This window comes from Marmota monax, unplaced genomic scaffold (assembly GCF_021218885.2).
Source record: "Marmota monax isolate L192 unplaced genomic scaffold, Marmota_monax_Labrador192_F-V1.1 WCK01_AAM20220418_F8-fsc00071, whole genome shotgun sequence".
In the NCBI taxonomy this organism is placed as follows: domain Eukaryota; kingdom Metazoa; phylum Chordata; class Mammalia; order Rodentia; family Sciuridae; genus Marmota; species Marmota monax.
Genome location: NW_026695217.1, coordinates 4,573,784 through 4,600,841, shown reverse-complemented (window position 1 = coordinate 4,600,841; position 27,058 = coordinate 4,573,784). Strand labels below are relative to the sequence as shown.

Sequence of the window (27,058 nt, the reverse complement as noted above, 5' to 3'; positions counted from 1 at the left end):
TCCCCACGATGACTTTTACAAGAAGTCGCACCATCCCTATTTCACCAACGAAAGGTGGGGCGCTTGGAGACTTGGGTTCAGCAGGGGTGGGGGTATTGGGAAACTGACAATAGTTCAACTATATTCCTTGATGGAAGAGAGAACATCAAGGGAGCCTAGTGCTTGCTAGATTCCTATACTCAAGGCACAGGTTGTGTATAAATTTGGTTCCTTCTGTATCTGAAGCTGTGCTGGAAGACAGAAAAAGATGCTGGAGGTGCTTCCATTGCATGGTTTTCAGTTGGGGGGAGAATAATAAGCATGGAGACAATAGCTGACCAAGCATTGGCTCGTCCCATGACTAAATGTCTATTGATCAGCTAGGACGGGTCACACCTGCTAGGAACTGAGGCTCTGAGGTAACAGAACATTGTCCTGGTCCAGGCTTCACTTGAAGCTCCATCCTGTCCAGGAGTCCAGCAACTCTGCCTGCTTTCTCCTCCTTCTCTTTTCTCGTGGAAATGGATTCAACCAGTGGCTTCCTTGTTTAAAATGGGTGAAACCAGCCTCTGCCCCCCAGGACTCAAGGCTGAAGGATTTGACTCTCTTATCTCCTATACCAGATCCTGCCTTAGGTAACCAGAGACAACTTGTTTTTCAAATCCTGTGCCGCCTTTAGAAGCTTAAAATGTGTTCTTTCTTTGTATTGAAGTGGGGGGAGATTTATGCAAATGTCTCTCTATCATGTAAAGAAGATTTAACTGGTCACTAAAGAGTATAATCTGTTCCCTCCACTGAAAAAGTGGAACTGGATTGTTCTTGTGTGGACTGAGCTGTCTTCCCAGAGGTCCTGACTGCGGGGGCGCTTTGTGGATTTTGACAGGGTCTCTCAGGTGTCATCTGCTACTTGGGGATGCAGAAAAGACTGAGATTTCTGTTCCCACTCCTCTCCTTGAGGGCAAAGAGGAGGAAATGATTGGACCCTGTACTGCAGAGGGAAAGCTCTGGTTCTGAGGGAGCCCTGGGACTCTGCCTCCACGAAGGTGAACTGGACTGGGGGCAATGTCTAGAGATGATGTTCAAGGAGCCCTCCTGGCCCACAGCTTAGGAACTGGGCTCTGCAGACCCGGTGACTCCGTTCACTTTTCCGGTTTGGAGTTTCATTTCATTTTCACTTGCAAGTAGTTTTGAAGTACAGTTTGTCTGGTTTTTGTTTTGTTTTGTGTTGTGAAACCTTCACCCATATTCTCATATATTGTTGCTCCCTGCCTTCTTCCTTCCTATGAGAAACTGGACACTGTATGTATCATTGGACGTAGCAAATTCCACTTAGAGGAATTTATCTCAAGGAATAATTTAATAAATATACAAAAATGGCTTTCCCTCCCTAAGTTGTTTATAGTACTGTAAACATTGTTGTGGCCACAGTTACCAAGTGAAGATGGTTTAATCAAGTCTGGCACAGAACACCGTGTGGCTGTTCCCAAGGATGTCTAAGCTAAATCTCAAACAGATGTTTGGGGTCAGGAGTGGGATGTCCTAGAAAATGGGGTTTAATAGTTTCTCTATTGTTTCCTGACTCTTAGAGCTGGGACAGTACTGCAGAGGCCAGCTGGGACAGTACTGGGAGGGGGGGCACTGGCAACATTTGGCCATTCATGAAATACTTATAAGTTACAGTAACTTAAACGTCTTGATCGGCTTTCTCTTTAATTCTAGAATCAGGAAACACTTCATTCCCTAAAATAGAATAAGTGTTCTGATGGGCAGAGGGAGTGGAAGGGTTTGGTTGTTTTTTATTTATTTATCTATTGGTACTGGTCCACGTTCCCCAGGCCACTTTTGTATTTTATTTAGAGACGAGTCTTGGTCAGTTGCTTAGGGCCTTGCTAAATTGCTGAGGCTGGCTTTGAACTCGTGATCCTCCTGCCTCAGCCTCCTGAACTGCTGGGATTATAGGTGTGTGCCACTGTGCCTGGATAAGGGTTTGGTTTTATATGGACAACAACCACTGAGAGAAGCAGAAACAAACAAGGGAAGGAAGATTGGCCACATCAAAAGTTTCTTTCCTTGTACATAATGCAGGGACACCTGGTTAACTTTACGTTACTTCAAGTTAACATTTGGTCAAGCTTCCGGCCTAAGAAACTGATCATTATGCTAATTGAAACTTTGGAAAGCTTACCTCTCATCTCTCTCTCAATTTCTCAGAAATTCAGGTAGCAACTTAGTTTCAGTTTGGTGACAGGGAACTTTAATGATTCCATTTGAGTTTATCTGTTCTTCTTGGGCCTGGTGCAGGAGCCCTGGCCAAAACAGTGACCTCCTCCCACTTTATTTAGTAAATGTCTCCCGTGGATACTGTGCTCTCCTTCGCAGCATCAATGTTTCAAAACTCAGAAATCTCCCATTTTTTAAAGATGGAATTAATTACCTGCTTTTCAGGCCACTATAAGCATCAAATAAAATGATCTGCAGAAATGGCCTTGCAGAATTATCTGCATTCTGTAGGTGTTCAAAAAGGTAATTATGGTTTTACAGTTTCTAACCATTTATCTCTGGGGTTAAGACCACAAATCTGTCTCTTCCCTTCAATGCCATCTGTTCTGTGGAACCACCTCACTTAGACAAGTCACCAGTCTAGGCTCAGGATTAATGCTGTCCCTTGTTCTGTTTTTCATTTACCACTGCATTGTTACCACCAAAATACTGACTGCAATCATAACGTTTAAATAACGCTGCTGAGGGGCTTCCCTACTCTTCCACTATCTATTGTAGTTTAGGTTTTCATCCCACCTCAGCTGGTGAAGTACTTCCATTGTGCTTCTGTATTTCAGTTATGCAACTTTTCTAAATCTGTTTTCACTAATAATTTTTTGTTGTTTCCAAAGGAAGATAGCTCTTGAGATACCAGAGAATTCAAATAAATTAAAAAAAAATAGGGTCAAATAAAAACTAGAATGCCAATTAAGGGACAACCAGGTGAAATAAGGGAAGGACTTAGTCACAGGAAACATGGAACATCAAGTCCATTGGCCCCAAACCAGGGACACTGAGTCACCCCGAGGTCTTTCAGGGCTTGGGGTCACCTCACAGAGTCACTCCGATGGATCGTGTTGAGAGCGTCTGCATGGTAATGGCACAAACGGTTGACTCATGGAATTCAAATGTGACCTGGACAGGGAGCTGCTTCCCTGGCACTCATGATGAATGGACTTATTTATAAGAGCCTTCCCATTACCGCTCTGTCACCTTCTGGGTAACAGCAGATGCCCAGCACAGCACGCCTGCAGGTGTAGACCTTTTGAAGGAGACAGGGAAGGAGCACGCAGAGCGTTAGCAGAGCCTGGAGCCAAGTGCAGGACAGGAGGCAGGCGCACAGAAGCACTCATCGCCCCGCCTTGTCCTCCACGCCCTGGGTTTACTTAAGGGGGCTCAGCAAACAAACAAACAAACAAAGCCACAGCCTGCTTCTTTCCACCACCTCCACGTCAAGGTCCTCTTGTGTGACTAGCACATCCTGATACACAGGACTTTCTAGGCCCTGTGAGAAGGGGCAGAGGCAAGGTCCTGCTCTGATTCCTGGAGTGCACAGTCGTCACACTCTGTCCCTGGGGGCCACAGGCCTCTGACCTACAGATGATGCCACAGACATAGAGAAAAGCTACCATGACAGCCGCACAGGATAGCACGAAGAGAGCTGCCACTTCTGCGCAGACCAGTGGTCACACACAGGAGGCTGGAGGTCCGACGGGGACACAGTGGGCAACGGTTTTTTGGGGGGAGAGAGACTAGAAGGAGGGAATGAGAGTTCTTTTCCTTTGTGCTTTTCTATATAACTTGATTTTTTTTTCTAATTTCTAATTTGGTCAAGCCAGTTAGTATTCTTATAAGGACTATGGGTCCTTTATTGTTTTTATACCTTTTTTTGGTATTTAAATATAGCTTATGAGTATGACTTTGCAATATGAGACAAAATGACAGATAATGATATGATGATAAGAATATGGAAAAGGTGGAAGACGCGTGCATTCCCGGTGGTCACTCACATGGTAGAGCCACTTGGAAAATCCTTTTGAAGTTCCTCAGGACCTCAGTACTCCAAGACCCGGAAATTCTGCTTTTAGGTACACTAAGACAAATACAAAGGTATGTCCACACAAAACTTGTACATGAATGTTCATAGCCAACTCCCAGAAGCCTGCAGGCAGAAGCAATCTGAACATCCATCAACTGACAAATGGACGAGCACAATGGTACAAGGGACTATTATTGGGCCATTAAAAGGAATAAGGTGCTAAAGTCGGCTACGATATGCAGGAAGCTGGAAAACACTGCTAAGTAAAAGACACCCAGCATAAAGGTCACACAGAATATGAGTCTCTTATAAGAAATGTCTACAACAGGACAGGGAAGGAGGAAGACAGGAAAAGGGGAAGTATGGGAGAATGAAATTGACCAAATTGTACTGTTAAAGTGTGTGCATGTACAAACAAGTAATCCCACTGTTATATAAATTAAAATGCAACAATAAAAAGGGGGGAAATGTCCAGAATAGGCAAATCTGTGGAGAAGAGTCATAATTGTGAGAGCTGCTGAGAGGAGGGAATGGCTGGGACTTCTAAGGGTTTCTTTTGTCCAGGAGATAGTTCTACAACTCTATTAATACAGCAAAACCACCAAATTGCATAATTTAAGATGGTAAATCATACAGGATATGAACAATGTCTCAACAGAGCTCTTTGAACATTTGCTCACAACCAAGGCTCATCTTCTGCAGAGCACACACACCATGGCCAGCCAGCCTTGGGCTTGGCGAGTTTCTGTGTGGGATTTTAATTTTTATTGTGGTTGAGTTATTTTCCTCAAGGGGAGGAAAAGGTGCTTTAGTAGGACATCTGAAACCTGAGTGTTTCCAGATCATCAAAAGGTAAAGACAGTTGGGCAACAGCACAGTCCTTGGTGACCACAGGCCTCCTTCACTCCTGGAGACTACATGGCCTCTGGCTGGACACAGAAGCACCGAGGGGCTGCTGCAGAGGCAGGCAGCCTGTCGGTCTCTAAGGCCTTCCGGGTAGAAACTTCTGGGTGGGGGAACTCACATGCCCTGATTCAAACTCAGCCACTCTCTGGGAAGATTCTGGGCTCTTTTTAATCTGGTTCGGGTGTATTGTTGCCCGGTGTGATTCACTCAGCAAATGTGGCCAGATCCCTGCTCCTGGCTAGGCCCTCTGTCCCAGACAAGGACAAGGGAAGTTTTAGGAAGCAAGTCTGAATCCCACAAGGTCCAGGTGACTTTGGTAAGGCCCTTCACAGAAGATCAGCCATAAAGGGGATGAATGGAGGGATCAGCTCTCCCCACTACCACTAGGTTCCTCAAGGCCACTTCCCGAGGTTCCTGGGAAGTGTGTCCCCACGGTGACAAAAGGGAGGCCAGTGGAAAAGTCTCTCTCTGCTTCCTAAAATTTAAAAAAGTTATTCTTTAATTGACAAGTAAAACTTGTATGTATTGATCACATGCTACATGTTTTGAAATGTCTATAGTGGGGAGTGGCTAAGTCAAGCTAAGTCACATAACTGTCACCTTCCATCCTTACATTTTATGGGGAGAAAACTTGGAAATTGTTCTCTCAGTGATTTTAAGTTATATGACACAGGGTTATTCATTCTAGCCCCACATCCTACCATAGATTTCAGAATAAATTCCTCCTGTGGAAAGGAAATGTTGTGTCCTTTGACCGACATCTCCCCAGCCACCCTACCCTGGTTTGCTTTTTTGGAACATTAATCTAGGTATTTTTGGCAGACATAGAATGAGTTCCCTGGTCTGAGAGGACTGTGCTTATATACTGATGAGGAATGAACTCATTAATCAGGTACATGGGAAGGACGTTTGGTGTGTAGCTTTCTGTCACTACAACAGATATCTGAGATGAGCCTCTTAAATGGAGGAAATGGCTTCTGTTTTCATATTTCGGAGACATAGTAGTGCGGCTGCTGGGCCCTGTTGCTCTGGGTCTGTGGGGTGGAGTGCATCATAATGGAGGGATGTGATGGAGATGTTCCCCCTCCTGAGGCAGAGAGAGGGAGGAGTGGAGGGCCTGGCCAGGGTCCCTGGATCCCATTCAAGGGCCCCGGTGGCCTCACTTCCTCCTACTTCCTAAGGGGTCACCTCGCAGCAGTATCACCCAGGGACCAAGCCTTCCACTGATGGGCCTTGGGGGATGTTCAAGATCCAGACTAAAGCCCTGGGCAGACATGAAGTACTGATCTTTACCACCCACCCCTTACCTCAGTGTTCAGATTAAAAGACAAAATCCGGCAAGTACAACTCATTCCGTCCATTGTCACTGACACCTGTCCTTTCTCTACCCCCACCCATCTTCTCACGGGCAGCCCTCTTTCCTTTCTCAGCCACGGTGCTTGAGGTAGGAAGCTTCACCTGACATGGCTGCTGCCTGCTGCCTGAGCAGGGTGCTGGGAGGGTGGCTTGTCTCCCTGTGGTAACATCTACAGTCCCCTTCACATCAGTAAGGGAGAGGACGGTCTGGTGGAGAAAAGCAGGCAGAGGAGAGGGTGGTAGGTGCTCCAGGGCCAGCTTCCTGCTCTGTGGCCAGTGGCTTCCCAGAAAGCTTCACTCGAACTTTTCACAGCAGCTGGGCTTCAGCTCGTCAAGGCAGAAAAGGGACTGGTGTGAGACACAAAGGCCCACTGCAGCTCTCAGCATGGCCACTCTGAGGAAGGAACCAGGAGCAGTGTTCCTGAGGAGCATGCATGAATCCAGAACAATGGAGGATAACTGACAAGGAAAGAATAGTTCAAGAGCCCACAATTTAGAGCCAGAACTCTGGAAAAAAATGCAGTCTCCTTTAATTCCGGAGTGACAGAGTTGAGTCTAGAGAGACTGAATACTTAGCCCACGGTGTGCAGATGGTCTTCTGGCCTGTATGCTGGGGACAAGGAGTGCGACCTTGTCCATTGGAAAAAACGGGCTTCCTCCTGAGTGGCAGCTGGGATCCTGGCTCATCTTCCTCTTTCCCACTCTTGCTCATTCCCTGTTGCTGTGGGATAGAGTACTTAACCTCATTTCCTACTACAAAAGAGAACTTTGTCCAATATAAAGATCCAAGAGAACCTTTCAATTCATGGCTCTGATGTCAAAATTGAGTTTCTAGTCATCAGCCAGCTACCTTGCATTCAACCTTGAAGGTTTACCAAACATAAAACTTTCCCTGGGAAGTGACCCAATGAGGGAATCATAATATTTCTTGAATTCCTAACTTACTGGTGACCAGGAGATCTCATTCTTAACTTACTGACTTTGAAATGTTAATTTGTCTCAATCTTATAGTTTTTATGAACTATATATGAAATTACATTAGCTTTTCTTTTTTTCTTTATTTGTTCTAGTTAATTGTATGTGACAGTAGAATGTACTGACACATTATGCATAAATGGAGTATAAATTCCCATTCTTTTAGTTGTACATGATGTAGAGTCACACCAGTAGTGTAGTCATATATGTATGTACATAGGGTAATAATGTCAGATTCACTATACCATCTTTCCTACCTCCATACCTCTCCCCTCTATCTAACCCAAAGTAACTCTATTCTTCACTAGCCACCCCCTTATTGTGAATTAGCATCTACATATCAGAGAAAACACTGGCCTTTGGTTTTTGGAATTGAATTATTTTGCTTAGCATGATATTCTCCACTACCATCCATTTACTGGCAACCATAATTTAATTGTCCTTTAAGGCTGAGTAATATTCCATTGTGTATAATACCACATTTTCTTTATCTGTTCTTCTGTTGAAGGATACTTAGGTTGGTTCCATAGTTTGGTTATTGTGAATTGAGCTACTATAAACATTGACAAGGCTGCATCATTGTAATATGTTGATTTTAAGTCCTTTGGGTATAAACTGAGGAGTGGGATAGCTGGGTCAAATGGTGGTTCCATTCCAAGTTTTCTGAGGAATCTCTATATTGCTTTCCAGAGTGGTTGCACCAATTTGCAGTCCCATCAGCAATGTATGAGTGCCTTTTCCCCCAAATCCTTGCCAACATTCATTGTTGTTTGTATTCTTGATAATCGCCATTCTGACCAGGTGTGATGGAATCTTTCTTAAATGATACATAAAACTATGTATCATACACAACGTGAAGTTTTGAATGTGTGTAGCTATGAAATGGCTGATTCAAGCTAATATACATCATAGTCCTATTGTTTTATGGTGAAAACACTTAAAGCCCAGCTTTAGCAATTTAAGAATATATCACATTATGAACCGTAGTTTCCATATTATACAATCAGTCTCTGGAACTTATTTCTTCTTACTGAAACTTTATACCCTTTGACCAAAATCTCTCCATCTCTATCACTGCCCCCTGGTGTATAACCACCATTCTCTTCTTTTGTAAGTTCAACATTTTTAGATTCCATGTGTCAGTGTGATCCTGGGGGTGGTGCTTACATAACTGCCTGGCATCACCTAGAGTGATGACCTTCAGGCTCATCAGTTGTTGGAAGTGACGGGTTTCTTTTCTGAAGACCGAGTAGCATTTCACTGTGTATAACTACATTTTGTTCATCCAGAGACCAGGGTGAGCTCCCGTGGTTGATAGTGCAGTGACTGTGCGAGCTAAGTCCATCTTTCCTACCTCCATACCTCTTCCCGACTGTTTCCGTGGCTGTACCCCAGCAGTGGGATTGCTGGGCCTCCACGGTTCAGCATGGCCTCCCCCTGCACTTTTCCACAAGGGCTGCTGCACTCAGTGACCTTTCCACCACCAGTGTGGAAGTGGGCCTTGCCTGTATGTCCTCAATAACTCTTGGCTTTGCCGTTTTCGTATGGGCCATTCTCAAGGGGTGAAATGACAACTTGTTTAAATTTGTATTTCCCTGATGATCAAGGTGTTACCTTTTCACGTACCTGTTAGCCCTTTATATGTGTTTTGAGAAATGTCTGCTCAGGTTCTTTGTCCTTTAGATGAAGCAGGTTTTCCTGGTGTTGAGTTCCTGGAATGTCTTGGATGTTAAGACCTTAGCAGGTGTGTGATTGGAAGACGTTTCCTCCCATTCTTCAGACTGCCTTCCTCATGGGCTTAAAGTGTCCTTTCTTGTGGGTCAGTTAGCAGCAGCAGCCCCCTAGCTTACTGTCACAGGGGAGGGGAGGGTGCAGGCTGATAGGCCCTGCAGTTACAAACTTGCAAAGTGTCCAAAACTGGGTAGAGGAGAGGGAGGACCAGTGTGGCTCCTGTGGTAGCATCTCACTGACGAGCAGGATGAAGTGCTGCTACTGGACTCCAGCAGGTCTTATCTCCAACAAAAAGTCCACCCTCAGGGATTTAGGGCAGCTGGAGCTCCTTCATTTGCAGGGACAAGAAGCAGGGCACTCTGAGGCCGACCACTGTGCAGTAGGCCTGGGAGCTACCCCTGCATGTTAGAGCAGGAGGCTCTGGGCCACATAAACCCTCTACAGAACACCCCAGTGAGAGGCCCAGGAAGGGTCAGCATGATAAAGAGTGAGGAATTCAGGGAAAAAAACCACGATCTGCAAGAATGAGTGAATTGTTCTGCCTTGATTTAAATAATCTTTAAGGAGGAAAAAACTGCCAGCTATAAATGGGTTTCCTGAATTTTGAGGAAATGGTGAAGGTAGGAAAGAGTTTGGGGTAGCCCATGGTCTTTTATGACTCTTTAGAGGCTCTTTAAAATTGGAGAAATGCAATAAAAAAATAGTACAAGCCCTGGACCATGAATTAATAAATATTTAAGTTAATGGTACCAGCTGATCATTCCCCTAGAGCCATGATTCCACTCCACAGTAGGTAATTTTGGCCAGAGGCTGTTCAGTTCAGAGGTACACAATTCCCTGCAAAAGCATTCCCCTCCCTCTGTCGATCCAACTGCATTAGTAAGGACTCCCTGGTCGGGAAGCCGGCATTTGTCTCTGCAGAAGTGCACTCTGGGGCAGCACCCCTAACATAGTCCTGGAAGAGGGGGGCCCTGGTTAACCCAGGGTAGGTAAGGCCCAGCTCTCCCTGGAGGCTCACAGGGTGTTAATGTAACAGCCCAAGAAGCCTCGAGAGGGGGCCTGGAAGGTTCTAGGTAGAGGCCTAAGCACCGGAGTTGTCCTGTCTTTGGTGGCATTTGTATGGTGTTATACTATCACCTTCTCTGAGTGAATGACCTGGGTCCCAGTGCTAGACCCACCATCCTCTTTGTGGGAAGCCCGATTCCTAGATCAGCTCAGTTCCACCTGGAAGCCCTGCACAGGCTTGCTTTGACCCACAGGTAAGCTATGAACACGTGATCAGAACAGGCATTATGCTTCTCTTACAGAAAGGGTGAGGTGTTACCTTGGCTACCCCCTTTCTTGGGCATTCTTTATCCAACTTTCTCTCATTTGTCACTTGATGCTTGTCTTCCATTGTCTCTGGCAGTTGGCAATGGCCCTGCTACCTACTATGTGCTGCCCATCAGATGGAACTTCCTATACGCGTTTGGAGTGGACTTTAGACTCATGGGTTGCTGGGAGCCATTAGCCAAGTAGGTATGACAATTTCCTTGCCAGCGTACCCCATGTTGCAGTGACATTGAATGTACGTGACCTTGCTCAAGGACCAAGGCAGATTAGGGTGTTCCTGGTTTTAAGATAATCGTGTTTAGGGCGTTCCCAGTTTAGGTTCCAGGTTTAAGGTTTAAGATTATTCCTGCTGGGAATAGGGCGTATCCTGCTGCCTGAGTTCCCCTTGAGTTCTCACGGGATTCAGACAATATATTTTGGAGATAGAAGCCCAGTGGAGGTGAATTTGGGCAGAGAACGTGGATTTGGGCAGAGAACGTGGATTTGGGAAGAGAACGTGGGTTTCCCCAGAACGTGATTGTAGACGGCTGGTGTGAGTTCGGGAATAAAGAGTTGCTGTTTGAATCTACAAGCTGTGTGGTGGCTCGTGATTGTGTGCCCAGCCAGACTGCGGCATTTGTGCCCAGCCAGACTGCGGCAATGGGTGCCAGGTCCTAGGCAGTGCTGCTGTGGAGCACCTGAAAGGTGGTTAGTAAAAGGATTGAACTTCCTTCATGTAAAGACATACACATAGTTATTGGAAAGTACTGTTGGATACAGGGAGGCAGTTGAAAAAATATTTCGCAGTGTACAGTATTTCTGATGTTTATGATGTAAGACTGCAACAGCTAAAATGTACTGGCTTTTGCAGGCTGCATATGAAGACAAAACCTTGAGTTTATTGTGAGTTTTAAAATTTAATAATTTGAAATTTTAAACTTAAAGTTTGAAATTAAAAATTTTTTTGATGGACTTTTAGTTTTGTGTTTATATGTGGTACTGAGAATTGAGCTCAGTGCCTTACACATGTGAGGCAAGCACTATACCACTGAGCCACAACCCCAGCCCCTATTATGTTGAAATTTTTGATGTACTAAATGAATTTCATGTATTTGTAACATCCAGTGTGAGTCAGTTGCATCATGACCAAGTTATTCATGGCCTCTGCTGCAATCAGAGACCACTGCCTTCCCTGTGAAGGGCTCAGCCCCCAGCCCAGTCAGACCTTGGCATGGAATGCAGCATGGAAAACTGGCGCCCCTGGAGCACTGGGTACCTTCAGCACCACATGGATTAAGAACAAATTCTAGAATTAGACTGAAGTTCAAGTTCCAGCTCAACTCTTTGTTGACTAAGTAATATTGGGTAGCTATCCTAGAGTCTAGACAATGGGAATAAATGCCACAGGTCAGGTGGTCTGAGACCCACATACACTAGACACAGCACCTAGGATAGCTGCTGTCACAGGGAGACCAGGCAGGGCCCGAGAGTAGAGCATAGGCAGTAGCCATTCCCCGTCTACCAGTGGTTTGAAGTGTGCGCCCTGGAGTGTGACTAACAGCATCAGTTACTAGAAAGTTCCTCAAACAGGACACCAATCTTCACATGTCCCCGTTTCCTCTCAGCCTAGGGCCTACTCAACTAGGAAGCCACTATCAGTTCTAGGTTAAGCGACTAAGCCACTTCTAGTTGCCCAATCCTCCTTTGAAAACCAGGATCTGGAGCCATGACAAAGTCTGTTGTTAAAGAATGGGACCAGCAACAGCTAAGAAGTGGTTAGAAATGCAAGGCGAGAACTCCGCCCAGATCTCCTGCATTAAACTCCAGAGAGGGACGGAAATGCTTTCCCCTCAGCCCTCCTGCGACCCTGCTGCTCACTCAAGTTGAGAACCAGGGGTCTAGGAAAATCCCTGGCAAGCCTTGAACTAGTCCTACCCTCTTTTGGTTGTTCTTGTCTAATGGAAGATCTTTGTTCTATTCCCCTTTGAGTCTTTACAGCCTGTTAAGCCAGAGATACTTAGTGTACACACACACACACACACACCCCCTAGAATTGTCAGCCTTGAAATACTATCAAAAATGTTTGTTCTGTTCAGAAAGATACTCCTTTATCCAAGCCTTTCTCAGATGAGACACCACCCCAGGCTGGTAGGATGAGATTAAGAGCTGTTAGGTAAAGAATTAACCTAGAATTGGCCGATCAAATGACAAGCTCAGCACACGTGGCAGGGCAGTCTGGCTTTATTTGACACATTTGGTCTGAGGAGCTCATCTCCGTCTCCTGATAGCCAAGTAGAATACCAACAAGGCTCCGACGACGAGGACACCAGAAAGTCCTGCCACCCACAGAGCCTTGGGATCTACTGGAGCACCTGGGGATGAAGAAGTATAATCAGTGAGTGCCACAAGTCTGTCCTGACGAAGACCCACCATCGTCCTTGGTAAGGGAATGGCAGTAAGGGGATGGTCAGTGACAGGAGGGAGGAAGGAGCTCTCGTCTGCAGGTTCAGGTGGCTGGTTAAGTTTCCTTCCACTTACTTAAGTGTGTATTGGACTTTTCCAAAGGGTCCTTAGAGTCTTGGAGAAGAAACATGGGGCCATTGCTGGAGATGCTGGCAGTACTGTTCTGATGATAGAGGTCAGATCTTCTTCCTGTTGGAGACACGAGAGCTGGGAGTGTTAGAATTTTAATTTTTGTACACACAGAGCAGGGGTAGGGAGTGTTAGGACACAAACCAAGGGGCCACAGGACAGAGCTCTGTACCAGCCATACAAGGGCTTCACGTTAGCAACTTATGCAGGTTTGAGGCTTTGGATCTAATGCTCTTGCCTCAGATTCACCAGAATCAGGGCATAGAAGTCTGATGTTAGGAACACTTCCCAAATTATCCTTTTCCAGAAGGGTCACTGACAGTAACCCCTTTATAGTTCCGTTGTCTTGGTATCACAGGGAAGGGTATTTAATTGTTGAAATAGGAAGAGCAGAAATGCTTTAACCTGTCAGCTGACGTCAATCTAAGATGGTTTAGTCCTTTAGGAGTAGGACTAACGTACATTAGGTTGAATGGTAAGCACTTAACATAATGCCCTGCCCTGTAACTACCAATTAGTTACTATGAGTGTTTCATTTTTTTTTTTCTAATTGCTAGAAGTTACTTAGAGCTTTAAGGGTCGTGAATCCCAAGTCAAGGAAGAGATAGGTACCAGACTGTACCTGTAGAAGCAAGCATGCTACAGCAGCACAGGGTCTGCCCGACAGGGGATGGTGCAAGTCTACAATCATTTCAGCTAAGGGTCTTTAGACTACATCACCAGAAGTGCCCTCAGGTGGGCATAGAAATTGACATTTATTACCTGGCCAGGTGTGTTTTGTGGAGTTGAGCAAGGTGTGGGCCATGGACTGGTTTGGCTCCTGGTTTCAAAGCTCATTTGGAAAAGAGCTCAGGTTGAGAGTTTATTGCTTCTATTTTAAAGGGCCTGGCATTCCAGAAAATTGGCTGTCTCTGTGCTCATGATACTGCAATTGGTACCTAGAGAGGCTTTATTGAGTCCTGGCCATGGGCCAAGAACTATTGGGAGTTGGGATCATGATCCATTTGCGTGTGTCCACTAGTATAGACGGCATACTCACCCCTCATGACAGGACAGGTCACCATGCAGGCTGGGGTCCCTGCAGGCTGGCACACTGATGCACTACAGTGCAGGTACACCTGGAGGCCAACAGAACTTGGGTCATGGTGCAGTGCCACTGTGTCAGATGTCTAAACCCACTTCATCTCCCCAGGAAGGGTTCAGAGAGGTAGTTATCAGCACAACTTGATATGTCCCCGCTGATGTCACCACAGGCCTGAAGAACTAGGGCCCAGGTGACAGCCAACACTCATGTCACTGGTATCCAGGGCTGTTCAGGCAGGATTAGCAGGCAGCATCGAAGAGCTAGCCTGCTGGGAGGGGGGGGAGGGCAGGATGGGGACAGTCCTAAGGTAAGGGGTCAGAGACCTGCCGAGTGGTATAAAAAGGAGCATCAAACCTGTCCCCTGAGAGCCTCCTTTGTCCTCGCAGAGTCCACGAAGCTGAAGGTGGAAATGCTGAAGCGCTGGTGGTGGGAGGGGAATGGCAGGCCCGGGGCCTTCTGGACGGGCATCAGTCGGGTTCGGTAATTGTCTCCTGCGTAGGGGCACCTGGACCAGGAGGCCCCGCGGTCAGGACAGGCGTCAGGGGATTAGTGCCTACATACAAGAGAACCACTTACCCCTTCACCAGTATGGGCCACTGAGGCTGCTGTTGGGGGCTGGGGCTGGGCGTGGCCCAGCACTGCCATAGGAGCAGCCCCAGGTTGGGGTCTGTCCTGTGCAGTATGGAGACGTCCACGTGAATGGGCTCCCGGAGCAGCTTCACCACTGGGTAGTCCCAAGCAGCATAGTAGGAGCCATAGTTCTCGTCTGCACAGAGCCAGAGTAAGGAGTTACAGTGGTGCCGACAGCTGGGAACCTGTAAGTCACAGTCTGTCACCCCCCTGAACACCTGTGTAAGCATCTTGTTACCACATTAGCCTCTCCATGCCCAGAACCATGAAGGGACTGGTTACAGGACAGATACTCCAGGCAGAAGGGTCTTACCCTTGGCAATCTGAAGTTCCAGAGTGAGGGCTCCCGGCTGGGCCTTAGCAAGAGGTGGCGGGAGAGGGAAAACCTGGACGTTAACGGGGAACGTGTTGCTATTTATGGAGTAGCTGCAGCTGACTCGAAGCCTGAGTAAAAAACAAGATTTTTGCTAGCTTGAGGGGGCTGGCCATACCTCCTTCATTTTAATTCCTAAAGGCCACCCAGTACTAGGGGTTACACAAACTCTTAAATGTGACAGATGTGGTTCCTACCCGGTGGGGGTTGCATTTTAGTCAGAGTGACCAATATGTAAGAAGGGCCAGTGTAAATTGAAGGCAAGAACCATACAAGAAAAGACCACCTTGAGGAGCAGGTACCTACTGTAGAGAAGGTGGTCGGGGCACATATTGACATGAGAGCAGAAGTGACAGTTAAAGGGTGCAGGAGGGAGAGGGACACCTGACCCAGAGCAAAGCTGGGGGCAGGAAAGTGCTTATGGCTCTTTGGATCTCCCCTGGGGCTGGGGCACAGTGGGTCAGGGGCTGAGTGTCAGAGGGCAGGTGGGAGGGTGGGGAAGTAGGAGTCATTTCCACCCAGGCTCAGAGTTATGGCCACGGTAGCTATGGAAAGCCAAAATACTTAAAGCAAGAGATATGGCTGAGGAAAGGTCTCAAAGGGACTCTTTTGGCTTCAACATGGACAGTGGAAGAAGGGGGAAGGCTAACATGACATTAAAAACAGGAGCCGAGGTGAGGGCCGAGATCAAGTTGGTACAGTGAGGCAGGTGGACTTTAATGGTCAACACGACTGGCAGAATGAGGCACTGACCCTCTGCTGTTGATGAGGGTTCCTCTGTGGACTTGGGGCTCACCGTTGACCCGTGTTATGAACTGAGGGAAGTCACTCTGGTCAGAGACCCTTAGATAACCAAGACCTTACCTGAAGATGCTGTCGCGGGTGATAGAGCCATGGCCCCAGGTTCGCACGTCCCTAGTGGCCACCAGCTCGTTTTCATATACCACCTGGTCCCCAGCAATCTGAGGAGAGGGTGAAGAGGAGTCGTCATTCTCACCACTTCCCTGACCTGGTACTCAACCATGCCATGTGCCTAGCCTGGGACACTTCCTGCCCTGAGCAGAGGCAGGGGCTCCTGGCAGTGACTGATCTGGAAGGCACAGCTCACTGCAGAATGGAGCACCAGGAGGAGCCCATTCCTCATTTCTCTTTTTAGTAGCTTGGATCACAGCCAGGATGGCATTACTGACACCCAGGGGAAGCCTCAATCATCTCAGAGGCAGCCTTCTTCTGGCCCTAGAGACCATCCTGAACACCAGGAGTCAGGACTGTCCTTCCTGGCCAGGACATTCCAGCTGTCTCCTAGCAGTCACTCAATCATGGCCCTCGACTTCTAGAACCAGGAGAAGAGCCCAAGGTGGCAGTTCTTACCTGTCTTGTGGTGCCACAGGAAGTAAACGGAAACCGGAACAGGACAAAGGCGTGAGTTGTGGTCATGGGGTTACAGTCGCTGTCATTCCCGAAGGCCAAGTACACAGAATCCAAGCGCAGTGGAGGCGAGGCCAAGTTCCGGGAAACAGCGATGGAGAAGTGGCCCTCTTGGGTACACTGTGAGGTCACTGAAACACCGGAGCAACTATGAGGGTTGGTTGTTGCTCCCGTGATTGGACCAATTCAGGGCAGTTTAGGTGTCACAGCCCACAGGAGGCTCAGGGAATAGCAGGGCTCAAGTCGTGCCTGGCCGCTGTGGCCCAAGGCCAGGGTCTAACTGCCTTGTGGCAGCTTTGTTTGTGAGCTTGGGATGGTACCCCATCTTCCCAGAATTCAGATCTGAGAGGGGCTTACCAAGCAGATTTTTTGGATTTCAAAACCTTAGAGCATGATTTGGAGTCTGGAGATGGTAGACTTCTTGAAATAAGGCTCTCTAAATAATCTGACCATCAGCCACCAACGTGGCCATTCCCTGGGCAAAGATGAAGTCTCCATCTATTAGCGAGTACCTGACTTTGTTCCTTGAGGTCCCCGAGTGTTTGCTGTGGTTTGGAGTCTGGGAGAATCAATGATGGAGGCCGACAGAGTAGGCCTGGAAAAGTAGGCCTGACAGAGTAGGCCTGGCCTACTTCAGCCTCTTGCCACCACCAGTGTTTGCCGCCTCTGCAAGCCTGTACCCTGGGCTTCATAGTAAGAGGCTGCTTTCAGAGACAGGCCACTCACTCACCTGTGTTTCCATAGTAACAGGAGCCTGCCTCTTCCTTGTCCAAGGCATAGCAGCAACCCAGCACCTCGCAGTCTCCTTGAGAGATAGGTGAAGGAGCACAGGGCAGCCTGTCCCTCACTGGTACAGAGTCACACAGGGCGGCATCCAGGGCGTCTGGGGATGGGTGTTGAGAAGGAGAGCAGCTGTAGCTTGCAGATCGTCACTGTTACAAAGCCTCAACACCTAGTTCCCAGACCTCTAGAGGACTGCAGTAGGTCTGTCCATGTTACAGATTAGATTAAGTCTGAGCTGTCAAGTGCACATTAAGTCAAGTCCCCTGTGGGGCCTCCCGAGCACCCTCTAGGTGGGAACAATGGCAAGACCAGAGGAGCATGGGGTCTCCTTCCTCTTTCCAGATAACAGCCTTCCCCTTCCTTCCTTCCTAAAATAGGAGCTACCTGAAGATCTTTTAGAACACAGGCCTGGCTTGGTGGCGTCCGACTCCTCACTGTATCAGTCTCATGCCTCCAGACTGTTCTGAGGAGCAGGTAGTGGAAAGTGTGGTCCAGTTCCACCGGCTGAGAGCAAGGCAGGCTCTCAGCTGGCCAGGCAATGCTTTCTGAACTTTAACGTCATCATCTGTGACAATTCCCTAGTTCAATGATCAAGTAGCTCCACTGTAAGTGGGAGACGAGTCCTAGTCTTTCCCAGGTGTTTGCTAAATCCCCTGGCCCCTGCTTACTGGGCAAGGATCTCCTGGTCCTAGGCTAATTCTTGCTTGAAGTCAAGCTCTGCTACTCAGTGACAGGCCTCTGGGCAGGCTCACTGCAGGGACCAAACCACCAGATCAGGTGGGACAACACTCCAAGTCCTCCCCAGGGGCCAGCCTGAGGGAGGTGAGGGCTGGAGAAGCAGTGGTTTATGAGAGCTGCTGCATAGAGCAGGTAGAGAGACCACGGGCACTTTGCAGCAGCAGCACCCCACCCAGATCCTGACTCCTTCCCGCCATTACCTGGACGGTCCACAGGACACCTGAGCAGCCTCCTCTTCAAGAGCACCTTGAATCCAGAAGTACCTATCCCTTCCACTCCGACAGGCATGACATATTGGGATCCCTGGAGGGAACAGGCCCCAGGGGAGTCAGCATGCCTGGTTGCAGGAGGAGGTCTCTGGTCCCTGGCGGCCGGGTCTTACTCACCCACTCAGTGACGTAGCAGCCATTGTAGGTTGCTTCCAGTGCCACGGAGTTGCCGGGGCCCTCCTTGACCCAGGTACCACAGCTGGAGTCATTCTGCAGTCTGTGCGGCAACCCCTGCTTATCTGGGGAAAGGGGAGGTGAAAGCACCAGAGGTCAATCATCCTGGTCACCAGTGCCTGGCCTGCCACTGGACCCGGGGGGTGCTGCCAATGAGAGGTGTTCGAGGGCCACAGCTTCAGAAGTGGCTCTCAGACTGACGTTCTGCATCAGGGGCTGCGGAGTTCACGGAGGTGAGGCAGGTGGAGAGCGGGGACTGGGGGAGCCACCTCTGCTGGAAAAGCCGGGAGAGTCGTTGCTCTTACCCCACGCTGTCAGCACAGGGGTCACTTCTTGGTCGGTGAGGTCTACGACGAACTGAAAACCCTGCAGCCCACAGCGGAGGACCCCAGGACCGCCTGGCACCTCCTGCTGGTCACTCAAAGCAAGAGACAACGGAAAGCAGAGCCACAAGGCTTGCAGCAGCTGCATGGCACTACCTGGAACTTGGCTGCCTCAATCCCCACCGCTACTCTCCCAGGAGCCCGTCCCCCGGGCCCAGAGGGCTTCTTTATACCCAGAAGGACGGCCTGGGCCCAGGTGTGCCTCCTTCACAGCAGGTGGAAGGCCTTGGAAAGGGGTTTCTCACAGTCTGCAGCTGCCTCCCATTAGAGGCCCCCAGGGCCCAGGAAAATGCTGGACCTTTCCCCTGAGGAGGGGCCGCTTGGGTTTGCTGGATGTCACGCTGATTCCGCCAGCTTACTGACTGCCGAAGTCCTGCCTGGGAGCTTGGCATATTGGAGTAAGCGTCCCAGCTTTGCCATCTGCGGGTGGTGGGATTTAGGTAAGTCACTTTTTCAGAATTGTGGTTCTCTTCAGTGAAATGAGCACACTCTCCTGGCATCAGGATGAGGTGAGAGATTCTGCATTGAGTGCCTAGCACGGGGCTGGGCCAAGCAGTGAAGAGCTGGTGCCCCGAGGGCCCTGAACTCTGCTTCTGAGCTTTGGTGGGAAGTCACTGTACAAAAGAAAACCTTAAACCTGATTCCTGAGACCAATTGATTTAGAGCCCTCTCTGGTCCTCAGAGAATCCCATCCCAGAGATCTCTTCCTGATGAATCCCAAGGCTTTAGTCACTGTACTGTCCTTTGGGCTCCCTGGTGGGATTTCAGGGGAAATGAGAAGTAGACATGGTTCCATCTGATTTCTACAGCTATTTAGGCACCTTGCCATTGACCTGTCTCTGCATGTTTTCCTGAGGAGGTTGGAGTTTTGCAGGCTTATTTCCCGTGTCTTTGTTATAAGTTACGAGGTATACACTTTGGCTACGCTAGGTCAGAGCCTGAAGTCAGCCTATGGCAGCACCATGGGAGCCGAGGGATGAATGAGCGCATTCCTCACCAGCAACGTGAGGCACCCATGTCCCCAAATAGTCATCTGAGTATATTTAACCTGATATTTTGTCATTTGACACATTTTCTTCAGCTAAGGGCGTAGCACTGAGGCTGTACAACCAGGATCTCCAATTCCCTTTCTTTATAATGAAAGAAAACAAATAGCTCTCTCTTCCTGGGGTACAGGTGACCCAGGCGGGGCCATATAGCCTTGGACTAGTGCTGGGCTCTGCTGTCCCTGAAGGGATGTGGCTTCCTGGCCCCACCTGGCTCAGGCGCCCAGGACTGAGTCTCACATGGCATTTACTCCCTCATAGGATTAACAGCTTTGTGCTGTGACTCTTCCTTACCCGGCTTCACTAATGGGGCACTTGAGGGCAGCGGCTCCTAGCATCCCCAGGGGCTTGGACAGTGAGTACTCCCTGTGCTGAGCACTATTTCTGGTACCTGCTCCAGGGCTAGCTCAAAAGTGCAGTTTCTAAACCTTGCTGTGCAGGTTCTTTTCTTTATGGGCTCAAACTCAGCTCTGAGACAATTTTCTCATACACATGATTGCATATATGAACTATATAAGGTTTTTTTTTTTGTACTGGGGATTGAACCCAAGGGTGCTTTACCACTGAACCACATCACCCAGATCTTTTAATTTTTATTTTGAAGCAGGGCCTTGCTGAGTTGCTGAGGGTCTCACTAGGTTTCTGAGGCCAGACTTGAACTTGTGATGCTCCTGTCTCAGTCTCTGGAGTCTCTGGGATTACAAATGTGCACCCCTGTGCCCAGTTTAGGATTAGATTTCTTGGAGCTGTCTCAGGAGTTAGGTCCAGTCTCCCAGCGAGACTTACTAATGTTCTTTTATAAAATGATGAAAAATCAGTGATCGTTATACTAGGAAGCATTAGCACAGCCAGAGGCTGTTGGTAGGTGATGGGATGTATGCACAGCGCTTATTCTAATGCTCACTCACTAAATTGTGGCTACCTTCAACAAGACCAACTGGGAAGCAGAGGGGAGACAGGTGTCAAGCAATAGACTCATTCAATCAATGGCAATCTGAGGAGCAGCCTAGATTCTTGGGACGGCATTCCCTAGTGCATTGAAGTCATGCAGTTTAAAGTTCATAGAAGTCTGGAACAATGTGGAGGTCCACCCAGGATGACACCAATACCTTGACACTACAGAGAGGTTCAAGAATAAACCTCGAGGGAACACCTGCTGGGGTCAGGTGATTTCATGCTCATTCAGGGCTAAATCCTTCAAGGACATCATTCTATTCCAAAAGTAAAATTCAGAACAGTGATAATGTGTGATCCACCTTGCAGAGCTGCTGGCCTGCCTGATAAAGTGTCCTACTCCCTATTTCAAAATATAATCTGCCCTTTCAATTTGGATCACAAAAGCTGCTCTGTTTTCTTACATTAGAATCACCTGGTGAGTTTAAAAATCATTTTAATACCATTGCCAACAGAATGTGAAACACCTAACCTGTCGAGACTTTTCAGACTCTCTAATCATTGTGGTACTGGTCTGATGCATTTTGTAGGCAGATTTAATCTCCCCTTGCTACCTGCTCGGGAGTCCTGCACAGAAGGCTAAGCTGCTCCTACCTCATCCACTGACCTGACCAGTCAGGATCCCTTCCTCGGAGTGGAAGAATGAGGGCAGCTAAGCCATGAGGGAAAGACACTGGTTTCCACAGACCTCGTTGAATTGGCAGGTTCCCATTGAAATGCTTCCACTCGATCTCTAGAACAAGTGTGGGCTACGTGAACCTCACTGAGGCACCTTTAATGAAACACAGGTGCACCCGGCTCTGGCTCTAGATATTGCAGTCTGGCTGCACGGGAGCAGTTACACGATGCTTTCTGGCCTCCCGGGACAGACTCCTTGGGCTTCGACCTTTACAGCGCTTGTCCTGCTGCCTTGGAGTTTTGCCCCTATCTTATGGTGGGTTGCAGGAAAACGAGGCCCAGGAAACCAGTGTAAAAGAGTAATTAATAATCAACCTCACCCCCAACACAGAGGACCACTGTGAGGGCTCACCAACCCTTAGGGGGCCATGAAGGTGCAGCCAGCTGTTCTGGGCAGGTGGTAGCAATTAGGATTCTTTGAAAGGAAGATGCCAAACTTAAAGTACTGTAAAATACTTCCAAGGTTTTCCTTTTCAACAAGCATAATGAAGGGTAATTCAGAGTTGCTCGTGAGGTGATGAGATCCCTCACCTGTCCCTTCTTTCAGTTCGTCTCTGCCCAGGACCTCAAGATCCACTCTCAAGTCTACCTTGCTTCCTGTGCAGTGCCTTGTTCTGGTTTCTTCTCTCCACCCTCACCCTTCTTTTGCCACGGTGACCAGGAGTGGGAGGGGGTGTCATCCCTCTGTTTGCAGGCAGCGGACCTCTGGCTGAGCAGCTCTTGGGACTGTGTGAGGAATGTCAGTCTTTCTCTCCTCTTAGTGGAAGAAGGGATTAAGAAAGCGCTAGGGGAGTAAGTTGCTAAACACAGTTAAGATCTTCTGGGTGAAGAGTAATGACAACATGGCTGGGTTTTCCTGCCCATCTGTGCCATCTCTGTTGACATGCAATACCCTTCCCCAGCCCTGATCATCCACTTCAGGGTAGGCCCTGCTCTCTTCTCTCTAGGGTGTGTGGGTGAATGTGTCCTCCTCATAGGTGACATTACTGTTCAGATACCATAAACCATTCGAGTCTCCATCATCATCCCTCTACTGTCATGAAACATATAATTATCGTGGCTTCTTATTCTGACTTTAAAATGTTGAGAGGGGGAAACCCTTACTCTTTTTGATTTCAGGTGATTTTTTTTTTTTTTGAGAGACAGTGAGAGAGAGAGAGAGAGAGAGAGAGAGAGAGAGAGGGAGGGGGGGAGAGAGAGAATTTTTTTTTAAATATTTATTTTTTAGTTTTCAGCGGACACAACATCTTTGTTTGTATGTGGTGCTGAGGATCGAACCCGGGCTGCACACATGCCAGGTGACTGCGCTACCACTTGAGCCACATCCCCAGCCCTTCAGGTGATTTTTATAGAGCTTCTCCAGACATAGCCAGTTGGCACTCAAAGTGGCTCCTGCCTACTTATTAATTACTAGTGCAAGCCTGCGGTCAAGTATGCATCCATCCAGAGCCAGAGAGGTATGCAGAAGGAACAAAGTTAACGGCCAGATTGACTGGCTGCTGCACAAGTCTTGAAGTTGGCAGGTGTCATTGGACAATTGATTGGCCTCCTCATAGTGTGGGTGGGAACAGCTAATTTAATGTGTATCATCTGAGGAATTGCCCAAAATAATACAAAACACACTTTCCATGCCATTATGGTTTGAGAATAAGCACTGTTGTCTGATTACAAAGGCCACAGTTGCAGAGGCCAGAAGTTGGAGATCAAGGTTTTGGTAGGGCTGTGTTGCCTTTAAAATGCACAAGAACAACCCTTGCTTGTCTCTCTTGTAGCTCCTCGGCTTGGCTGGCAACCCATAGTGTTTCTCAGTTTGAGGTGCAGCTCCAGCCCTCTCTCACATGCCACCCTCCCCGTGAGTCTGCATAGCCTCTTCCCTGTGCCCAGATTTCCTTTCTGTAAGGACACCAATCATATTGAATTAAGGCCTACTGGAGTGACCTCATCTTTACTTGATTATAAAGACCCTATTTCCAGATAAGGCCACATTCTAGGTACTGGGATCTAGAACTTCAACCTGGCTTTAATCTGTGGGGGTGGGGAATACAATTCAACCTGTAACCTCTGACAAAGTGTTGTAAACTTGCCTTGCTCATACTAACATTTATCTGGGTTGAGTTTTCTTTTTTTTTTTTTTTAAGGTAAAACAAAACCTTTGTACATTTTTGTTGAGAGCCAAAGCCGAGGGGGCCCCAGCAAACTTCCAGCTGCCAGCTGATGATTGGCTCACAGCAGCCCCAGCAAACTTCTAGCTGCCAACTGATTGGCTCCTCTACAGTGATGCTCATTGGGCTGTTTCCCCACCCTTTCAGACCATGGAGCTGCTCATTGGGGGACTTTTTTTTTTGGCTCCGCCCACGTGACCCAGCCAATCGGCCTCAAGAGCAGGAGGAGTGGGGGAGGTTGAGAGGCTTGTGGGAAGCCCGTGGTGGCAGTTGGGCTCTGAGGGAATTCCTGAAGAGCTGTGTGGTGCCGTGTGTGTGTGTGTGTGTGTGTGTGTGTGTGTGTGTGTGTGTGTGTTTTTCTAAAAATAAAGTTCATTTCTTTTGACAAGTGGCTCCTGAATTGTGCCCAGCCAGACTGTGGCACATTTTGTTAAAACTTCTTTTGGAGATTCTCGGTCTTGCATCGACTTGATTAAAGGGATTTTGCAACTCCTTGTTATTTAGAGAGAAGGGATTAGTTAGGCCCCAGAGAACTGAATGGTTTGGTACTAATGGCGGTTTAAGTTCAGGTAGTGAGAGAACTGGTGGGTAGAGGGTTAGGGAGGCCAGGTGGTCATTGCTTTATGGAGGCCAAGTGGTCATTGCTTTATGGTGAAAACCATTGTTTTGAGCACAATTGCGCTCAGCTAACTGGAGTGGGTTGGGTAATTGGTTCGCCAAGGTTTTGTCTGATGGTATCTTATTATCATGTACCTCATATCCTAACCCGTGCTTGACTGTAGCCAGGATGTGACCTAGCTTTTCTCCCCAGGTACCTTTGTCATGTAGCTTCCTCTTTGTGGGATGCCTACAACTTCATCTCTTTCACTCAAGTTCTAACTTTCCCTGATGCACAGGTTTTGAAAATTTTGTCTCTGGCCCAGAGGCCTCAGTACTAACAGGTGACTTGTTAGAAATGCAAATTGGGTGCCTCACTGCAGATCTACTCAACTGGAGGCTCCGAGGGTGGGGCCAGCTCTGGCTTAAGCAGCCCCATCCCACTCCAGCTAGAGCGAGGGCTGGGAAGAGTTTTCCAGGGTCTCTCTCCAGGGAGGCCTCCTGCTGCCCCCTGCTGGGGGCAGTTCCTTCTCACTGGTTTTCCAGGGCTCTGGGTTTGTGCTCCTCTAGCGGCAGGTACTTCCTGGACTGTAAGGAAGGGGAAGGCCGCTCCTGTTCACCTTGGTATCCTCCACATTGCCACTTCACGGGCTCACACGGTGTTTCCTAGATGAGTGAGCTCTGGATTATTTTTCGTTTTTAGCCTTTTAATTCTTTTATTATTCAAATGTGTTTCTTAAAAAGTTTTTTGCTTTCTGGCTCTACTTGTGCCTTTACTCTTTCACGTGACTTTCTGCCCCTTGATAAGGCAGGATGCTAGGTCTTGCCTTGAACACGTTAACACACATGCGAACAGCAGGGACCCCGCTGATGGGTTTGTTTTAGACAAGTTCGTGGGGAACTAGAACGGGGGTGCCTTCAAGTCCGTTGGGCACACGCCTCTGGGGATTTGAGTGCTTTCTCCGCCTTCTGAGTAGAAAGGTAAAACAATTCTATTCATGAGGGTTCAGGAGAGCCTAGGTTCTTTGAGGTTGTTCTGTGAGGAAGCCTGTGGCAGTGTGTTGTGTCAAACGCTGAACCATCCTGAGTGCCCAGACTCTAGACTCTTCCTGAAGGACTGTTTTAATGGCCTGCACCTGTGTTCTAGGGGGGAGCTAGTTTTGCAGGCCTTGACCCCCTACTGGACACATCTGCATTTTTGTTAATCTCAGTGGGTTAGCCAGCTTTTCACCATTGTAACAGAATACTGGAGATAATCAATTTAAAGGAAGAAAGTTATTTTATTTTATTTTTTGGCTCAGTTTTGGAGGTTTCAGTCCATGGTTGCTTGGCTACACTGCTTTGGGTCTGTGTTGGGAAGGACATTATGACAGGGAACATGTGGGAGCAAAACTGCTTACTCCATGGCAGCCGGGAAGCCAAGAGAGGAAGGAGGGTCTAGGGTCCCAACATCCCCTTCAAGGGCATGCCATCAGTGACCAGATTTCCATTAGGTCCCACCTCCTGAGGTTCCCCCAGCGCCCAATAGCACCATAGGCTGTCCACCAAGCCTAGAATAGAGCCCTTGGGGGCCGCTTAAATCTCAAACTTCAGTGCTCAATGTGGGTGTGAAACGTCCTGCTGCCTTCAGGTCAGAGCTGGCTCCTCAGCACCGCAGCCAGGTCCTCCCCAGCATGGCCTGCCTTTCTCAGAGGTTGGTCCAGGTGGACCGTCTTCTGTTTTCCAAGTGCTATGTTTAATTATAGAACACTCTTCAGTTTTGTGTGCTTCTTTGCTCCTGCTTGGCTCCTTTTTATTTCACTCAATTCTGGTCTTTACAGAGCAGAGCTGAGCATCACCTCGTCTGGAAACCCTTCTCTGGTCAGGCCAGTTTGGGCGGGTGCTGGTCCCAGGAGCATGTTGGTACCTTCCTCCTCGAGCCCTTTCGCCGCCTCTGTCTTGGCCGCTTGGCTGCAGGTGCTCTGAGTATTAGGTGGGTTCCTTCCAACCCACTGCCTTCACCATGGCAGATCTGTGATAGATGCCTGTGGAATGGGTGGTGTCCTGAGAATTCATCCTAAACACAATAAAAATCCCCCTGCAGCTTCTTGCCCTGTGACTGCTTAAATCTCAAACTTCAGTGCTTTAAGGGCAGGACCGCAACCTCTGTGGCTTTAGGCAGTCTTTCTGTCTGTCTTTCTCTCCCTTCTACATTTTCTGTAGCTTCCCTAGAAGTGGGACTAGTCAAGCGCCTTTGCCAAAAAGCATATTTGTACACACACAAATACATATAATGAAGATGAGAAGCTGCTAACAACTGTTCATTTTCCTCTAAGCAAATATCAATAGAATCATAAAATGTGTTAAGATATTTTTATCCAATCTGAACACAAATAAATCCTACAGTGTAGTCAATGCTTTGGAAATAAATCACAGTTATTCCACTACATGTATAAACAGCTAGTGTTTGCTGAGCCTCTTCTCTGGATTGAATATTTTCTCAGATAGAATTTGGCTTCCGCCTACATTAATTTTCTTGTTCCTTCTCTGTGTCCCAGTATCTGTCTGGTCAGACATACCCCCTGTGCACACTAGGCTGGGCTGGGGATACAGTGGTGAACAGGAGAGAGGAGATTTCGTGGCACTTACTGATGGGATATCCTCTGAGCAAGTCACGCAGGCATTTCTCTGCTCAGCCTGATACCTAGCAATGGCTACCTGTTGATGAATGCATAAATAAAACCATGAAATCACAAGTAAACTGATTTCTAGTGTTCCTATACCTTTTGCATAAGAATGGCCAGCAGATCGTGTTTGATTAAGTGCAAGTGATTTGGGGGCTGTCTAGTATT

At 48.0% G+C, this 27,058-nt stretch overlaps 1 protein-coding gene across 1 annotated transcript; it reads right to left on the bottom strand.

Moving 5' to 3' along the window:
- Positions 1–12,604: 12,604 nt before the first annotated feature.
- On the bottom strand, positions 12,605–18,878 carry Zp4 (zona pellucida glycoprotein 4). The gene is made up of 12 exons (XM_046432159.1): positions 18,713–18,878; positions 18,351–18,472; positions 18,159–18,267; positions 17,174–17,326; positions 16,387–16,574; positions 15,880–15,977; positions 14,956–15,086; positions 14,589–14,778; positions 14,367–14,517; positions 13,968–14,046; positions 12,875–12,988; positions 12,605–12,708 (listed from the first exon to the last, which is right to left on the bottom strand). Exons 1-12 carry the CDS (start codon positions 18,876–18,878, stop codon positions 12,605–12,607), a joined length of 1,605 nt encoding a protein of 534 aa, XP_046288115.1.
- Positions 18,879–27,058: the final 8,180 nt, after the last annotated feature.

What these genes read in the sequence shown, in the direction of transcription:
- Zp4 (XM_046432159.1), bottom strand. Translation starts at nt 18,878, where the DNA reads ATGCAGCTGCTGCAAGCCTTGTGGCTCTGCTTTCCGTTGTCTCTTGCT. An exon ending in CCCTGTGCTGACAGCGTGGG is followed by an intron (nt 18,473 to 18,712) that starts GTAAGAGCAACG and finishes CCCTTTCCCCAG; the next exon opens with ATAAGCAGGGGTTGCCGCAC. An exon ending in GCTGCTACGTCACTGAGTGG is followed by an intron (nt 18,268 to 18,350) that starts GTGAGTAAGACC and finishes TGTTCCCTCCAG; the next exon opens with GGATCCCAATATGTCATGCC.